General features: G+C 44.0%; 1 protein-coding gene across 8 annotated transcripts in view; it reads left to right on the top strand.

Annotated features, from left to right (window-relative positions):
• Positions 1 to 16,590, top strand: part of LOC125462956 (transcription factor SOX-13-like) — a 178,827-nt gene that overhangs the window by 156,101 nt on the left and 6,136 nt on the right. For all 8 annotated transcript variants that reach the window (XM_059653337.1, XM_059653338.1, XM_048553497.2 and 5 more), the window contains 4 exons: positions 1,393 to 1,508; positions 4,304 to 4,400; positions 4,638 to 4,805; positions 13,367 to 13,583. In XM_059653337.1, coding sequence (XP_059509320.1) covers positions 1,393 to 1,508; positions 4,304 to 4,400; positions 4,638 to 4,805; positions 13,367 to 13,583 — 598 coding nt within the window. The remainder of the gene's footprint in view (positions 1 to 1,392; positions 1,509 to 4,303; positions 4,401 to 4,637; positions 4,806 to 13,366; positions 13,584 to 16,590) is intronic.

Genomic DNA, 16,590 nt, shown 5'->3' with positions numbered 1-16,590 from the left:
TTTTGCTGAATGACTCATTGTGAAAGGTTACTTCTGTAGTTGATGAGAAATTTTCTTTGTCACTCATACTTACTGATAATCGTGATGAAAACTGTGGTTGTTCTTTCATGGCATTCTACATTATTGTGATTTTTCAATTTTAATTTTCTTTAAAAGCAATTACTTTTTGAAATGTGTGCTTCACTGGCAAAGTTGCCATTTATTCTCCTTTCCCTGACTTGCATTGAGAAACTGGTTGAGTGGCTGCCTTTGTGAGCTACTGGTAGTAATGCTGATGCAGCTCAATGCTGCGATTTGGGTGTCTTGAGAATCAGTTGACCGTCAACTCACCACTGGTATGGGACTTGAGTCACATATTACCTAAACTGGGTAATGACTGCTGGTTCCCATCACTGTCTCTAAAGGCCAGTGGTAATCAATTGATCTTTTACAACAATCCAGTGAGTTTGTGGTCACATTTATCAGTACTAACTTGCAGATATTTTATCGTAAACTTAAGCTTAATTCAAATTCTCAACCAGCCGTGGAGAGTTTTGAATACCATTCTCTGTATTATAATTCCAGGCCACTAGTTCAGTAAACTGAACAGTGCGTTACCAAATCTTGGCAACCTTTCTCTTGCCACTCCAATTTTTTTCGTTCACTGGATTTGGCTGTCTCTGGCTAGGCAGGCATTAATTATTATCCCTTTATAATTTATCCCTAATTGCCCAGAGGGCAGTTAAGAGTCAACCACATTGCTTTGGGTCTGCAGTCACATGTAGGCCAGACCAGGTAAGGATGGCAGATTCCTTCCCTTGGCTTTTCCTGACAATTGACAATGGATTTGTGGTTATCATTAGACTCTCAGTCGCAGATTTTTGTTGAATTCAAATTCTACCATCTGCCATGGCAGTATTCAGATCCCGGTCCCCAGAACATTACCTGGGTCACTGGGTTAGCAGTCCAACAATGAAACGACTAGGCCATCACCTCCCCTTAATTCCTCTCAAGCTTCCCAATGTCCCTTTCTGATGGCGTGCATCCAACTGATATAGATCCAGAGGATGTTGAGAAGCCCACCAGCAAATTGGCAGAGATGCTCATTTTTGTCACAGCAGACAATGCAGACATGTGCTCTGACTGAACCTGATCTTGTTCATAACCACTTTACTGTATATCTCGCTGAATAATACTCTGGTGTATTTCTTCACCAGGAATATCCTTCCCTCCTACCTTGACCGAAACCAATCTTTCACTTGACTTCCAGAAGCCTCAATCTCTGAAGCTCTTGTTGATGAGTGAGGCTATTTCTCCCTTGTTCTAAAATGTTTACTTTTTATATTGATGGCATGAAAAGTCTGGTCATGAATCTCCCCCGATTCAAAGTTTGCTGTGTCTTGTGCCCTCCAGGTTATCCCATTGAGCAGGACGCCATCGGGAAGGTCATGCAGAGCCCAAAGCAGATCTTTCTTGGGAAGAGTCGGTCTGTGGATGGTCCAGCTGTAAATAATAGCAGGAAGGACAAGGTCAGTGTTAGAGTGAAGTTTTTGTTCAAATCTCATGCCTTCAGTAGTTAATCAACAATGTGCTATACTCTTCACCTAAGGAGTGAAACTCGTTGACTTATAGAGTCATTAAGATGTACAGCACAGAAACAGACCCTTCCAAAAAACTCATCCATGCCAATTGGGTACCTTAAAGTAATCTAGACCCATTTGCCAGAATGTGGCCCATATCTTTCTAAACCACTATTATTCGTGTACCCATCCAGATGCCTTGTAAATGTTATGACTGTACCAGCCTCCACCACTTCCTCTGCCCGTTCATTCCATACATGCATCACTGTCTCCATGAAAACACTGCCCTTTAGGTCTCTCTTAAACCTTTCCCCTTTCACATTAAACTATGCCGTACAGTTTTATACTCCCCTATCCTGGGAAGGAGACTTGGCTATTCATTCAATCCAAGGCCCTCATGGATTTGTATATTTCTAGAAGGTCACCCCTCAGCTTCTGATGCTCCCAGGAAAATAGCCCCAGCCCATTCAGCCTCACCCTCCAGTCCCTGCAACATCTTTGTAAATCTTTTCTACACCTTTTCAAATTTAATAACATCTTTCCTATAGCAGGGAGACCAGAACTGGCGTTTGTTCATTCTCTGATGGAATGTATTGTGGTTGCTATCGACATCAGCATTTGGTGCCCATCCTTACCAAACCTTGAAATGAGTGTCTTCCTGGGGCCATCTCAGAGTACAGTAAAGAGTCAGCCATTTTGCTGTGGGTCTGGAGTTACATGTAGACAAGACCAGGGAAGGAAATCTCTTGTTCTTGCCTAATGGGCATTGGTCATGAGATGATAACATTACTGCCATGGTTACCATTACTGAGACTAGTTTAAAGTTCTAGATGTGTTAATTTACGTTCTTCAATTGGCAATGGGGTGACAAAGTGATCAGGAGTTGAACAAGGTTCACTTACAAGAATCGATGGTCCAAGGCAAGCTGGGTAGCAAGGTCCTGACCTTGCACCCTCCAGCCTACCCTCCATTACCATCAGACTTCTAACTGTGCAGAGCAGTAAATTCCAACCAGTATTTTTAAAGTATGTATTAGTAGAGATGAGCAAGAAAGAGAGGCTGAGGGACTTTGGGCCCAGTGGGCTGAAGAGGTGACTGCCAAAGGTGAGGCAGTTAAAAGTGAGGCAGAGGAAAATAAAACTGAGAAAGCCCCCAGTGGTCCCTGTGTAATGACTCACACCACTGTATCTGAGCATTGGTTTTCAATTTTCCCTCTGCAGATGCTTTTCCTGGTTTCCCATGGCACAGGGAATCTGCTTTAAACTTACAATTGATTCCTATTGCTTATACAACTGCTGAAGGGAAAGTAAACTGGTTTTCTTTGGGCATAGAGCTGGTTTTTACTGCAAAGAACAGACAGAACTCCTGAGCTGATGGAAATCTAATGGCTTGTCCCTGTCTTGTTTGCACACCCTTGCTGTGAGCCAATCACATTGTTGTTGGCAGGCAGCAGGCCTTTTGGCTCAATAACTTGTCTGTAGCTCCAAGATCAATCAGCTATTTGTTGTCAGCCAAACATCCAGTTGTACACCTCCTTGGCTCCAGCTCGTCTGCACCTTCTCCTATTCCTGTTGGAACCAGCAGCTATGTAAACAATGCTCACTGTGAGTGCCAGATTACTTACTTTCAAAAATATGCAGTAACCCTTGATTTTAAACAGTTCATTTCCCATTTCAGTCCATAATCAAAAATACAGAAACATATTTTTTAAAAAGTCCTTATACCAGCAATATAAGTATCAGAATGAAAACCAGCAGTCTCCCCTAGACATTGACCTGTTCCTTGAATTATAGGATGCCAGCACAGTGGTACTGCTGCTGGAGTCGAGAGCCAGGCTAATGCTATGAGGACACAGGGTTTAAATCTCACTAGAAAGATTGGTGGAATTTAAACTTTATTCATAAGAATGTTGCATTTAAAGCTAGATTCAGTGATGGTGGTTGTTTATCAATCATCGAATAAAAACCAAAAGAACTGTGGAAGCTGTAAATCAGAAACAAAGACAAAAGTTTCTGGAAAAGCTGATCAGGTCTGGCAGCATCTGTGAAGAGAAAGATCAGAGTTAACGTTTTTGGTCCGGTGCACCGAGAAAGGGTCACCGAACCCGAAACATTAACTCTAATCTCTTTCTTCACAGACGCTGCCAGACCTGCTCAGCTTTTCCAGAAGCTTCTGTCTTTGTTCCTGATTAAACAATCATCGATTGTTGCAAAAACCCTATCTGGTTCGCTAATTCACTTTGAAGAAGGAAACCTACCACTTTTAACTGGTCTGACCTCCATGTGACTCTAGACAAATTACTAACTCTTACCAACCCTCTGAAACAACTTAGTGAGTCATTCAGTTAAAGGCAATAGGGATGGTCAACAAATACTGGCCTTGTCAGCCAAGCCAATATTCCTTGAATTTAAAAACAGAAATACAAAAAAAAAACTCAATGGATTTCTTTTGAGAATATAGGGTTTACATTTCCACAAGTATTTTCTAATGTAAAGATTTTTTTTGTTAACAAAATAAATGGTTAAAGTCATGAGATGCTAATTTAATTGTAAGTTGCGTGTCCTCTTCCTAACCTTAAACATCTTTTGGACAGAAGGGGTTCTGCTGTGTATTTGTGGCTCCGTTGATGGTCTCTCTTTGCTTCGTCCATGTGTGCATCACTGTCTCCCTGTTATAATATGCTGTCACGGTTGCTTATTCCTCAACTTGTTACTTTAGCCGCTGAAAATGTCCTGCCTTTTCAGGATTTGAGAGTTACAGAGTTACCTCTCGTGAAACAAGGAGATGATGGGAAAGCAGCAAGTGGGAATGAAGATTTTAACAGCTGCAATGACTCAGAAGGTGTGTAACACATTAACGTTTCTCCCAGTAGGAATCACTGAGATACAGTAGGGTAGCCATTTTAATTTGCCTCGAAGCAAAGAATGTGTTGTAAAATGGCCGTTTTTTTATATACCGTCTTGATTAGTACATCTTGATGTTTCTACCTGAAAGAATGTATTGTTTTTATCACTCTGTCACAATAATAAAAGTCCTGTGGTATTCTGATTCATTCACTAATGTATTTGTTTGCGTTAGGAAACCTGACTCTGTCAGGGTCAAAAGGCTACGAGGCCAGAAGTGGTAACAACCATGAGCACATTAAGCGGCCAATGAATGCATTCATGGTATGGGCCAAGGATGAGCGAAGGAAGATTCTTCAGACGTACCCAGACATGCACAACTCCAGCATCAGCAAGATCTTGGGTAAGAGAACAGCCTGACTCCAGCTGTTTGGAACATATAGACATAGCGCAAACATATAGAAGACATTGTTCCTTCCCAGGAAACTGTAAGCCTGGAGAATATATTTAATGCTCCAGGGGTTCCAATCAAATGAAGTTCATCTAGACCTCTCTGAAGATGTTGATCATACAATGCCCACTGCCCAGCTTCTTCAGGACCTCGAGAATATATTCACACCCCCACCCCCCACGCTGAGTCGAAAGTGTCACCAAGGGGAATAGAAAACAGTAATATTCGGAAACGAGTATACCGGTCATACTGGACGGCCAGTCAGACTGGTATGTACTGTTCACAAGCTGGATTGTCCACCCTGTTGGAATTCAAAACCTACCCAATATGCAGTCTTCTCCATTGGGGCTCGGAATTGAACAAAAACAGGTTCTTCCCCAGTTCCTATTCTGATCACTTAATGTGTGTTGTATTCAGTGATGTTGCAGAGGGTTTGGGTTCCAGACAATGAGAGTGTTGGATTGAGTTTCTATTGACATTGGATGTAGACTGGTTAGGTGTTACGTTGTCTGGTTCCTATACATTAGGAATAACTGTTTCAGACTCAGAATGCTGAAACCTCATAAATAGTACTTTTGCAACTCTCTATGCGGCTAAACTAATGTGTTGTTTTTGGCTCATGACTACAGCAGCAGTAAATGCAGCACCTTAGGATATATACTCACTTTATAACTAGTTCCTCACTCTTTACAAAAAGCAATAATAAAACAGCAGGGCTAATGCAGTCAGCTGACAATTCAGCAACTCTTAGTTTCCAGAGCATGGGTGTGACAGATTCAGCAATAAGAAGGTTGATCCCAATGAAGAAGGAAAGAACTTGCATCCGTGTGGCACCTTTTTATGACCTCAGGATTTCCCAAAGTACTTCACAGGCAATGCGGCAGTGTTGAAGTTTAGCCATTGTTGTCATACAGGAAAGGCAGAAACCAACAGTAAAATCTCTCAAACCAGCGACATTAATGACCAATTTGCGATGTCGAATGAGGATAAATATTGACCAAATCACCAAGGAGAACCACACTGCTCCTCTTGTGAGATATTGCCATGGAATCTTTTAGATTAACCAGAGTCGTTCAATGACATGTTGTTTTAATGTCTCACTTGAAGAAACAGGACCTCTGACAGTGTTGCACTGGACTGTCTGTCCTGATTTTTATGCACAGCCTTGTTCGGGAATCAAATACTGCTCTTTCTACCTCTTGGATGAAGAGTGCCAGTAACTGAGTTATGGTTGACATCAGATAAAAACAGCAACATGTTATGAGGAAGATCTTGTGCTCTGACTGGGTGCAGTGTATATAAGTGATCAGCTAGTTCAATAAATGTTATCATCAGCATCTAATCCTTGCTATTTTTAATGAGGTGAACATTTTTACCCATGGCTTTGAAGGAAGGTATTTGTTTTGCTTTGTCTATCTCTGGGTGTAACCTTTCACAGAGACAACACCTCCTCTGCCATGGATACCAAATCTTTCCATTGTCTGACAGAACCAGCCCTGCCAATGTGCTGCTGCTGTGAATGAAAGGTTGATCCTTTGTGTGAGAAGTACAAAGCCTTGTATTTACATACCTCCTTCATACACCTTTCAACAACATTTTACAAAGTGCTCCAAGGGCATTAATTAACTTTGAAGAGGAGTGATTGCTGTTGGACAGGCAAATCTGTCAGCCATTATAAACCAAGTATAATCCCACCGAAAGCGGTGACATACATCGTGATAATAAAATGTGAGGCTGGATGAACACAGCAGGCCCAGCAGCATCTCAGGAGCACAAAAGCTGACGTTTCGGGCCTAGACCCTTCATCAGAGAAGGGGATGGGGCGAGGGTTCTGGAATAAATAGGGAGAGAGGGGGAGGCGGACCGAAGATGGAGAGAAAAGAAGATAGGTGGAGAGGAGCGTGCAGGTGGGGAGGTAGGGAGGGGATAGGTCAGTCCAGGGAAGACGGACAGGTCAAGGAGGTGGGATGAGGTTAGTAGGTAGGAGATGGAGGTGCGGCTTGGGGTGGGAGGAAGGGATGGGTGAGAGGAAGAACAGGTTAGGGAGGCAGAGACAGCTGGACTGGTTTTGGGATGCAGTGGGTGGAGGGGAAGAGCTGGGCTGGTTGTGTGGTCCAGTGAGGGGAGGGGACGAACTGGGCTGGTTTTGGGATGCGGTGGGGGAAGCAGAGATTTTGAAGCTGGTGAAGTCCACATTTGATACCATTGGGCTGCAGGGTTCCCATGTGGACTTCACCAGCTTCAAAATCTCCGCTTCCCCCACTGCACCACACAACCAGCCCAGCTCTTCCACTCCCCCCACTGCATCCCAAAACCAGCCCAGCCTGCCTCTGCCTCCCTAACCTGTTCTTCCTCTCACCCATCCCTTCCTCCCACCCCAAGCCGCACTTCCATCTCCTACCTACTAACCTCATCCCACCTCCTTGACCTGTCCGTCTTCCCTGGACTGAACTATCCCCTCCCTACCTCCCCACCTATACTCTCCACTCCACCTATCTTCTTTTCTCTCCATCTTCGGTCCGCCTCCCCCTCTCTCCCTATTTATTCCAGAACCCTCACCCCATCCCCCTCTCTGATGAAGGGTCTAAGGCCCGAAACGTCAGCTTTTGTGCTCCTGAGATGTTGCTGGGCCTGCTGTGTTCATCCAGCCTCACATTTTATTATCTTGGATTCTCCAGCATCTGTAGTTGCCATTATCACCGACATACATCGTGAGTTTGCTGTGCTTCTCATTGCGATGATTGAGGAAGCTAGATGTGCGCCTGGTGCATTGAGGGTAGAAGCATCTCTGGACAGGTGCTTGCTGTATGTCAACCATTGGACATGGGTCACACACTCCTCTCCAAGCCAGATGTTGTGAGCTTCAGCCATGTCGCAGAGATTTGAGTACATTGTGCAGGTTGTCAGTCCAGTACAGAACTGAGACTTTATTAAGATAAAATCATGGGTGCTGTCTTTAGAACAAGCCATTAGTCTGAGACCCAGAGCACCATTGAAGAGGAGGGGAAACAAAAATGTTCTGCTGTGTGCTAAGGTCAAGACTATGACCTATTCGTTATTGCCACTGCCATTTATGGGATCTTGCTGTGTGCAAGTTGACCGCTGCTTTTGCCCACATCACAAAACCGGCAATTCTTCAGAAGTATTCCATTGGCTATGAAGCATCTGAGATGAAGAAAGATATTATTTAAAATGTTAGTTCTTTCCTTGGAACATGGGTCTGTTGGCAATAGCTGAGACTGAGAGGGGATGAGCCCTGGGCTGGGCAGTCGTTCTGGTGTAACTGAGCTGAGGTGGGCCACAGGGGATGGAGATGCATCCTTTCAGAACAATGAACAGAGCCTGGGCAAAGAGAGAATGCAACATTGAATGATGGAACAAAAAGGGGTGACAGATTAGCAGAATTATGTCCATTCCCAAAAACATTTCTAATTGAAATAACTCCGTAACCCAGTGGAATATTACAACGATAATGAATGAATACACAGACAGATCTGTGGAAACATTAGGAGCGGGAGTAGGGCATCTAACTCTTCAAGCTGCTCTGCTGATTGGTCAGATTAGCCACGATCTTACTATTCCACCATCTCGCCAACTCCCAACAACCTTTCTCCCCCCACTTACTAATTGAAAACCATCTACCTCAACCTTAAAAATGTTCAAAGACTCATAACACTGTCTCCATCTCTGCCTTGAATAGGTGACCCTTTACTTGACAACAGTGACCTCTATAGTTGATTCTGGCATAAGAACAAACATCCTCTCCACATAGTCCCTGCATGGATCTCAAATATTTTGGTCAGGACATCTCTTATTCCTCAAATCCCCTGCTAATACAAACCTGGCCTGACACCTTTCATCATAAGCAAACCCACACATTCTGGGTATTAGTCTCGTAAGTCTTCCCTGAGCCACTTCCAACATGTTTACAGCCTGTCTTGGATAAAAAAGTGATGGAGATTAAGAGGACAAGTGGAGGCACAGTGGCGTTCTATTCATGTTACAGAGCTGCAGGCAGTTGCAAATTCTCGTCTGTTATTCTCCCTACTGTTCCCTTTCTGCCCTCCAGATTGAGGTTTTCTGTAGAATGGGTCTCTGCTTTTCCTTTGGTAGAAAAGAGGCAAGTGAAATTTTGTATGACTGTTGAGGAATCGCTGTAGCTCCGCATTGCACTGAAAGCAGATGTCTGCAGCAGTAGGAGATTCCTGTGCCTTGCAACAAAGGGTGATGTGTTTTATTGCATAGAAGTGTTACGAGCAATCCCCCTTGCTTGTACTAGTCTAAGGACTTAATATTGCTCATTGTGAAGAATGAGCCACAGATCAGAGTCAGCAGAATGGACGGCTCCTTAAGAAACAACAAGGGTTTATTGCTTAGTAAAGAACACATCCATTGGTAATATCACAATAATAGAAGCTGTGTGTCTTCTGAGGGATAATAGACTAACCTGCATATTTTCAGAGATATCATTACACCGCTCTGGAGCCTGAGGGCCTTGAACCTGAGCTGGCATGGATCAGAGGTAGGGACACTACCACTACACTATAAAAGCCCCCACCAGTCCAACCTAAATTACTTGGTTGTTCACTGCAGAACGAAAGCTAACAGATGAGGAACTGGCTGACTCCTCCCACGCTCTGTCACACACACATATATATGACAAGGTGAAACTATACCTATTGACCCTTTCAGGCCATCTGTCATACCACAGCTGCTCCTTAGGAAAACATATTGCAGGCTCCGAGCAGGGCATCCCCAGACACTGAGGAGTAAAAACCTGGATTCTCAAAGCATAACTGTTCATCTAATTTCCAGCCAAAAAGCTGTCATGCATCAAATGCTGTCGACAATTACTGTTGTAATTTTACATGTGTGGTTTCACCAGCTGTAAATCCATTAATATTTGTGCAGGGATTAAATAGCTCACTTACAGATCATAATGCCATCTCTTGGGTCTAGGCTGAAACCAACCCCTTTAAGTTCTTGAAAATCTTAATTAGGAAAACAAATGTATTGGCAGAGGAACTGGAGAACATGACAAAACAGGCCTTGCTACTATTGTCAGAGATAGCAAGAACTGCCAATGCTGGAGTCAGAGATAACGCAGCGTGGAGCTGGAGGAACACAGCAGGCCAGGCAGCATCAGAGGAGAAGGAAAGTTGACGACGTTTCGGGCTGGGTCCCTTCGTCAGAAATGGCGCCATTTCTGAAGAAGGTTCCTGACCCGAAATGTCAGCTTTCCTGCTCCTCTGATGTTGCTTGGCCTGCTGTGTTCCTCCAGCTCCACAACTTGCTACTATTGTACAGTGTTTTGCTGAGATCATTCCTGGAATACTGTTTGCTGTTTTGGTCCCCACATTTAAGAAAAAGGTAGCTTTGCATTGGAGGCTTTTCAATGAAGAGTCACTGCAGTAGCCTCTGGGTGAGGGGTTCACCCTGTGATGCGTAAATTGAATACGTATCCTCTGAAGCTTAGAGGAATAAGGAAGTGTCTCATTGTAAAATACGAAATGGTGAAGGGGCTTGACAGAGTCAGTGTTGTGTACTTGTTTCTGCTGGTTGAGAAACATTAAAATTTCAAGATGAGGAGTCAATCATTTAAGGCTGAGAGAGGGGACAGTACTCTGCTCAGAGCATTGTGAATCCTTTTTTTTATTAATTCAGAGGATGAATATTCGTGGCTGAGCCAGCATTTATTGTCAACCCCTAATTGCCCCGTGGGTCTGGCATTACATGTAGGTTAGACCAGGTAAGGACGTTAGTGAACCAGATGGGTTTCCTCATAATAATCAACAATGGATTCATGGCCATTGTTAGGATTTTTTTATTATTGAATACAAATCCCACCTTCTGTCAAAGCAGGATTTGAACCCAGGTCCCCAGAACATTACTTGACTCTCAGATTAATAGTACAGTGATTGTGCCAACTAGGCTACGGCCTCCCCATGGAGATGGAATTCTCTATTCCAGAGTGTTATGGGTACACCACTGTAGAATTCATCTAAGGCTGGCATAGACGGATTTGTGATTTTTCGGGAATCTAGGGATTTTGGGGATTAGATGAGAAAGTGGAGTTGAGACTCCAAGACCAGCCATGATCGTATTGAATGCTGGAGCCTACTTGTGTCTTGTTGTATTGGTGAGAAGCTCCCTGATGTTTTGGTAGCACATCAGTCCAGCCCAGTCTCACTGTGGCAATAGGCCCCTTAATGAAAGCCACTTACAAATGCGAGTTAAACTGTCCCTCTTATTTGTGATGCAGAAATGTGATGATAAATCCCATTCTTCCATCGTCCATGAGTTTGTTAACCTAGATTGGCTCGCCTTGAGATGTAAAATTCTCATCCTTGCAGTCAAAGTCCTTCGTGGATTTTCCCCTCCCTTTCACTGCATCCTCATCCACTACTGCAACTCTTCATGAACCAGTTCCAAGCTCTATGCATCTTTTGCTTTCCTTCACCCAGCACTGGTGGCCAGGATTTCAAGTGTAAACACTAGAGCTTCCTCCCTAAAACCTCTCCATCTGTACCACTATTCCTTTCTTTAAGATACACCTTAGAAAGCACCTCATTAACCATATTCTCTGCTCATCTAACATATCACCTCATGTAGCTTGGTGTCTGATTTTTTTTTTTGAGTCTTGTCTATTTTCTGGCGTGCCTTGGGAGAGAAACATGAAGTCATACAGCGTGGAAAATAGACCCTTAGGTCCAAACTGTCCATGCTGAGCATAATCCCAAACTAAACTAGTCCCATTTACTGTGTTTGGCCCTTATCCCTCTTAAGCCTTTCCTATCCAAGTTTCCATCCAGGTGCCTTTTAAATGTTGTAATTGTGTTTCCCTCTACCACTTTCCCTAGCAGTTCATTCCATATAAGCAACACCCTCTGAGTGAAAGCGTTGCTTCTTGGGACCACCTTAACCCTCTCCTGCTCACCTTGAACCTGTGCCGTCTAGTGTTGGTCTCCTGTGGGTGAAACACCTTTGCTATTCACCTTATCCATGCCCCTCATGATTTTATAAACCTCCATAAGGCCACTCTTCAGCCTCCTACACTCTAGGGGAACAAAAGCCGCAGCCTATTTAGCCTCTCTTTTATAACTCAAATGTGCTAAATGAATGCCGTTTGTTGTGGCACTCTGAGGAGATAGCAGTGGTCTCAGTGGCTTGCTGGACAGTATAAAGCAGTGAGAGTGGAGGTTATGGTAGTGTTGTTGGTGCAGTGCTACAGTAGATTCGCCCCACCTCTGATCTATGCTGCACTGTGCCTCAGTGCCCAGAAACAGCTGTGTGTCTTAGAAATCTAACCACCGTTACGTAGAACCTGTATGGGTGTGCACTGTGCAGACATTTCCCTTGAATTGTTTTGTTCGTGTAAGCTGCTGAGCTAACGGATGAAGTGAATCCAAAGAGCTGCCTTGTCTGGGTTCATCTGCAATCTATAGAATATTTGAACAAAGTAGAACTTCCCATTATCTCTGTCTCAATAGAAGTATGTTTGTGTCTTTTGTCTAGACCTTCCCACCCACCTCAGCTCTTAGTCACAATTTACCTTCCAGACATTATTGCACAAGTTTCACACTGAAAATAAATAATTGATCTCGCATCAACGGCAGTCTACAGAAAGTTACACTTTTCCCATCCTTTCAACTGGAAGATTCTCATTAACTTGGCTTTTGGTTCTTACATTTATGCAATATCCCCCGCTCTCCTCAATCTTGACTCCTCAACAAGTGGAAATGGTTTCCCTCTTATCCACCCAACCCTTGCCTTAACTAGGTTGAAAAGCATCAAATCATGCCCTAGCCTTCTAAATTTCCAAATTTCTAACGTGTGTGGTACAGTGGTTCAGCGGTCAGCACTGCTGCCTCACAGCACCAGGGATGCAGGTTCGATTCCAGCCTCTCTGCAATTGTCTGTGTGGAGTTCATATGTTCTCTTTGTTTCTGTACGGGTTTCCTCCCACAGCCCAAGGATGTGCAGGTTAGGGTGGATTGGCCATGCTAAATTGCCCATAGCGTCTAGGGATGTGCAGGGAAGGTGGATTAGCCATGGAAATGCAGGATTACAGGAATGGGGGCAGATCTGGCAGGCATGCTCTTTGGCACAATAATGTTGAATTAGTGAACTGTATGGCCTGCTTCCAAACTGTAGCGATTCTATGATCCCTGATCCTAATTTGGTCCAGGTATGGTTCTAGAGAGTACATGCTGCATTTTCTCTAAGGCTATTATAACTTTGTCGAGGTATGCTGGTTAGAACTAAACACAGAACTCCACATGTAGTCTAACTAAAGGTTTTGTCTTATCAATAGATCCAGCCTCTTTGCAACAGATTTTTAATTATTGAAAATGCATTTTTTGCCGCCCACAGAAATCTATTGCTGATAGTTGTCTTCTGCTATCTTGTTAGGAATCTATTCCCTATCTGAGAGCAGTCTAATGAATAACCATGCCTTGCTTGTGATGACTCTGGTGCAGTTTGTGTAGATGCTGAAGTATCTGTAATTTTAGGGTCCCGTTGGAAATCAATGTCAAACGTTGAGAAGCAGCCATACTATGAGGAGCAAGCAAGGTTGAGTCGACAACACCTGGAGAAATATCCAGACTACAAGTACAAACCAAGGCCCAAAAGGACCTGTATCGTGGATGGGAAGAGGCTGAGGGTTGGGGAATACAAGGCATTGATGAAGTACAGAAGGCAGGAGGTGCAGCAGTGTTACTCTGCAGGGTAAGTATTTCTGGGTTTGAAGTGGCAACACCAGAAGGTGCATCGTTTGGAGGGACATGCCATACTAAGTTGGCTCGTTGAGGAGCACTGTGCAAAACCACAATCGTGCCAGGTTATTCTGGCATCACTTTCATTGCTGGCTCAAACAATGTGGCATTACAAGTGTATCTTCCTTTGCCATGTCTTACGTGCCCACTTCCACTGGGAGGCACAGATTTGCTTCCTACCTCTGACTGACTGGTTCTGCTTCACCAAAGCGCCTCCTGGCGTCCATAGAGGACACCATTCATTCACTCTAACTTTATTTGTGTGTCGGGCCCACTGTTCACCAGCAATGCCATTACTCCACTGATTTTTTTTTCCCCCAACCACTAGTTGCCTGAAAGGTACATTAAGAACCCTTAGAGAAAACATTATGCACTGGTTAAAGATTTAAATAATGGGGGCACCAGGTCTTTTATTGCATCAAGTGCCTTGCCTAGGGTATACAGCACATCATTGGCCCAGCTAGAGTTATACTGTACAGCTATCTGTGTTAATGCTCATGTAGACCATCTACTTGGAGCTTCTCAGAGTGGGATCAGTAGATCAATACAGTCAAGTTATTAAGAATTAAAGATCAAAAGCTGGTAACTAGTGTTGATTTTTTATTACAAAAATATACTTTACTCATAATTTTATGAGTACAAATAAAAGGTCCGAAAACAGTCCTGTACAGGGAGGTGAAAAAGAACACATCGGAATTTGACATTCCTCAGAACATCTTTGCAGTTACCAAAACACACCTTTTCTCCTCATGCAGGAAACTCTATTGTATTTGAGATAAAAGAAACTGCCTCTGAATTTAACAGACCCTCATTATACTTTGGCTTTTAGTCAGTGCTTGTTTCCCACAGCACCTGCTCCAAGCTTTGGTCTGTCCCTCACATGTGGTCCCACTGGTATTGATAAGCAGAGCAACAAGGATCGAATGGAATTGTGCAGCAGACCCAAGGAGTTGAAGGGCCCTTTCCAGTTCAAAAGTATGCCATCTTGATAAGGATGACGGTGAGGGGGGGGTTAAGTCAAGAGGTGCACTCTCGAAGCTAGTTCAGACCAACCTGGGAGGTGGGAGAGAAGCAAAGAAGTGGAGATCCAGAAGATCTAATGGGTTTTGTTCCCAATTCACGGACCCAGAACTGCCTGGCCATCCAAGCTACCCAGAGTTCCAATACCTGTTGCGAAAACACATGATGCGTGAATGCTAGCATTTTCAGTGAACATTTTGGCTGTCATCGGGCAGCACAGTGGCTCGGTTATCAGCACTGCTCCCTCACAGCGCCAGGGACCCAGGTTCGATTTCACCCTTGTGCGGAGTTTGCACATCCTCCCCGAACCTACTTGGGTTTCCTCCGGGTGCTCTGGTTTCCTCCCACTGTCTAAAAGTGTGTAGGTTAGGGTGTGTTGGCCATGCTAAATTTCCCGTAGTGACAGGGAATGTGCAGGCTAGGCGGATTAGCCATAGGAAATGCAGGGTTACAGGAATAGGTTATAGGGCTGGGTCTGGGTGGAATGCTCATTGGACAGTCAGTGTAGACTTGATAGGCCAAATGGCCTGCCTCCACACTGTAGGGATTCTGAGATAGTAAACAGAGAGTGGGAATAAGTGGGTCATTCCCACTTTAACAGGCTGTAACAAGTGGAGTACTGCAGGCCCCAGCCATTCACAACACACAGCAATATTTCCAAATTTGCAGATGCTACAAAGCTAAATGGGAATATGTGTTGTGAGGAAGATGTAAAGCAGCTTCAGGAGGATTTGAACAAGCTTCGTGAGTGGGCAAGAACGTGGCAGATGGAATGTAATGTGAGGTCATTCACTTCAGTAAGAGAAATAGATGTGTGGAGTGTTCTGTAAGTGTTAAGAGGTTTAAAGTATGGGCGTACAAAGGGACCTAGCTGTCTTTGTTGCGAACTCTCTGAAGGCCAGCACGGAGGTGTAGCAAGCTGATAGAAATGTTGACCTTCGACACGAGAGTTTGAGTACAGGAGTAATGAAGACTTGCTTCAATGAGAGCTTGCTTAGACTGCACCTGGACTAATGCGTGCAGTTTTAGTCTCCTTACTGCTGTTCAAAGGGAACATGGGACATAAAACATTGTTCCAAGTATTAGGAATTTAAGTTATGAAGAATGAGGAAGTTATTTCTTCAGAAGAGATGATTTTGGAAACACATTATTGCTATAGAGGGTATGCAGCAAAGGTTCACCAGACTTGTTCCCAAATGGAGGAATTGTGGAAAGAGCAAGGGAGGGCAAACTGGTACGTTATTCTGTCAAGTTTCAAAGAATGTGAAGTGATCTCATTGAAACCTATGAATACTTAGTGAGAGAGAGCATAGGTGCAGGTAAAATGTTTCCCTTGGTTGGGGAGTCTTAAAATCAGGAGCTCAATTTAAGATTGAGGGGTGTGCCACTTGGAACCAAAATGAGGAACTATTTGACTCAGAGGGCGTTGAAGCTTTGGAATTCTCCTGCTCCAAGAGCAGTGCAGGCTTGGTCTTCTGAGAATGTTTAAGGTAGAGATTGATAAATTTCAGACAGTCAGTGGCATACTGGACCTGGGCAGGAGTGAGGTAAGGAGTATTGAGTGCGCAATCAAAAAAGATTGTATTAAATGGCAAGGCAGAGCCCATGGAGTGAATGGTCTCCCCCTTGCTCTAGTGGGAGCTGCCCAACCACCAAAAGCACAAAGTTGGTCCTTACCACTTAAAATCTGAAGGTTGTAGGGGTGAAGTGAAGTCAGAAGTTCCCACTGATTTGAGTTTTCTGTAGTTGACTCTTCTCTCTTTGCCTTGGAGATGCAGAGCTTCCTTCAAGTCTGCTATCTCTCTGCCCTTGCCTGCTGACTACAAGTACAATGCTTTCTTCTTTCCAACAAGAAAATAACTCCCTGAAGAAGGGTCCAGACCCAAAACGTCAGCTTTCCTGCTCCTTTGATGCTTGATTAGTTCATCCAGCTCCACATG

This window comes from Stegostoma tigrinum, chromosome 21 (genome assembly GCF_030684315.1).
Source record: "Stegostoma tigrinum isolate sSteTig4 chromosome 21, sSteTig4.hap1, whole genome shotgun sequence".
Lineage (NCBI taxonomy): Eukaryota > Metazoa > Chordata > Chondrichthyes > Orectolobiformes > Stegostomatidae > Stegostoma > Stegostoma tigrinum.
Note: the sequence above shows the minus strand (reverse complement) of the source record. Positions and strands in the feature narration are given on the sequence as shown.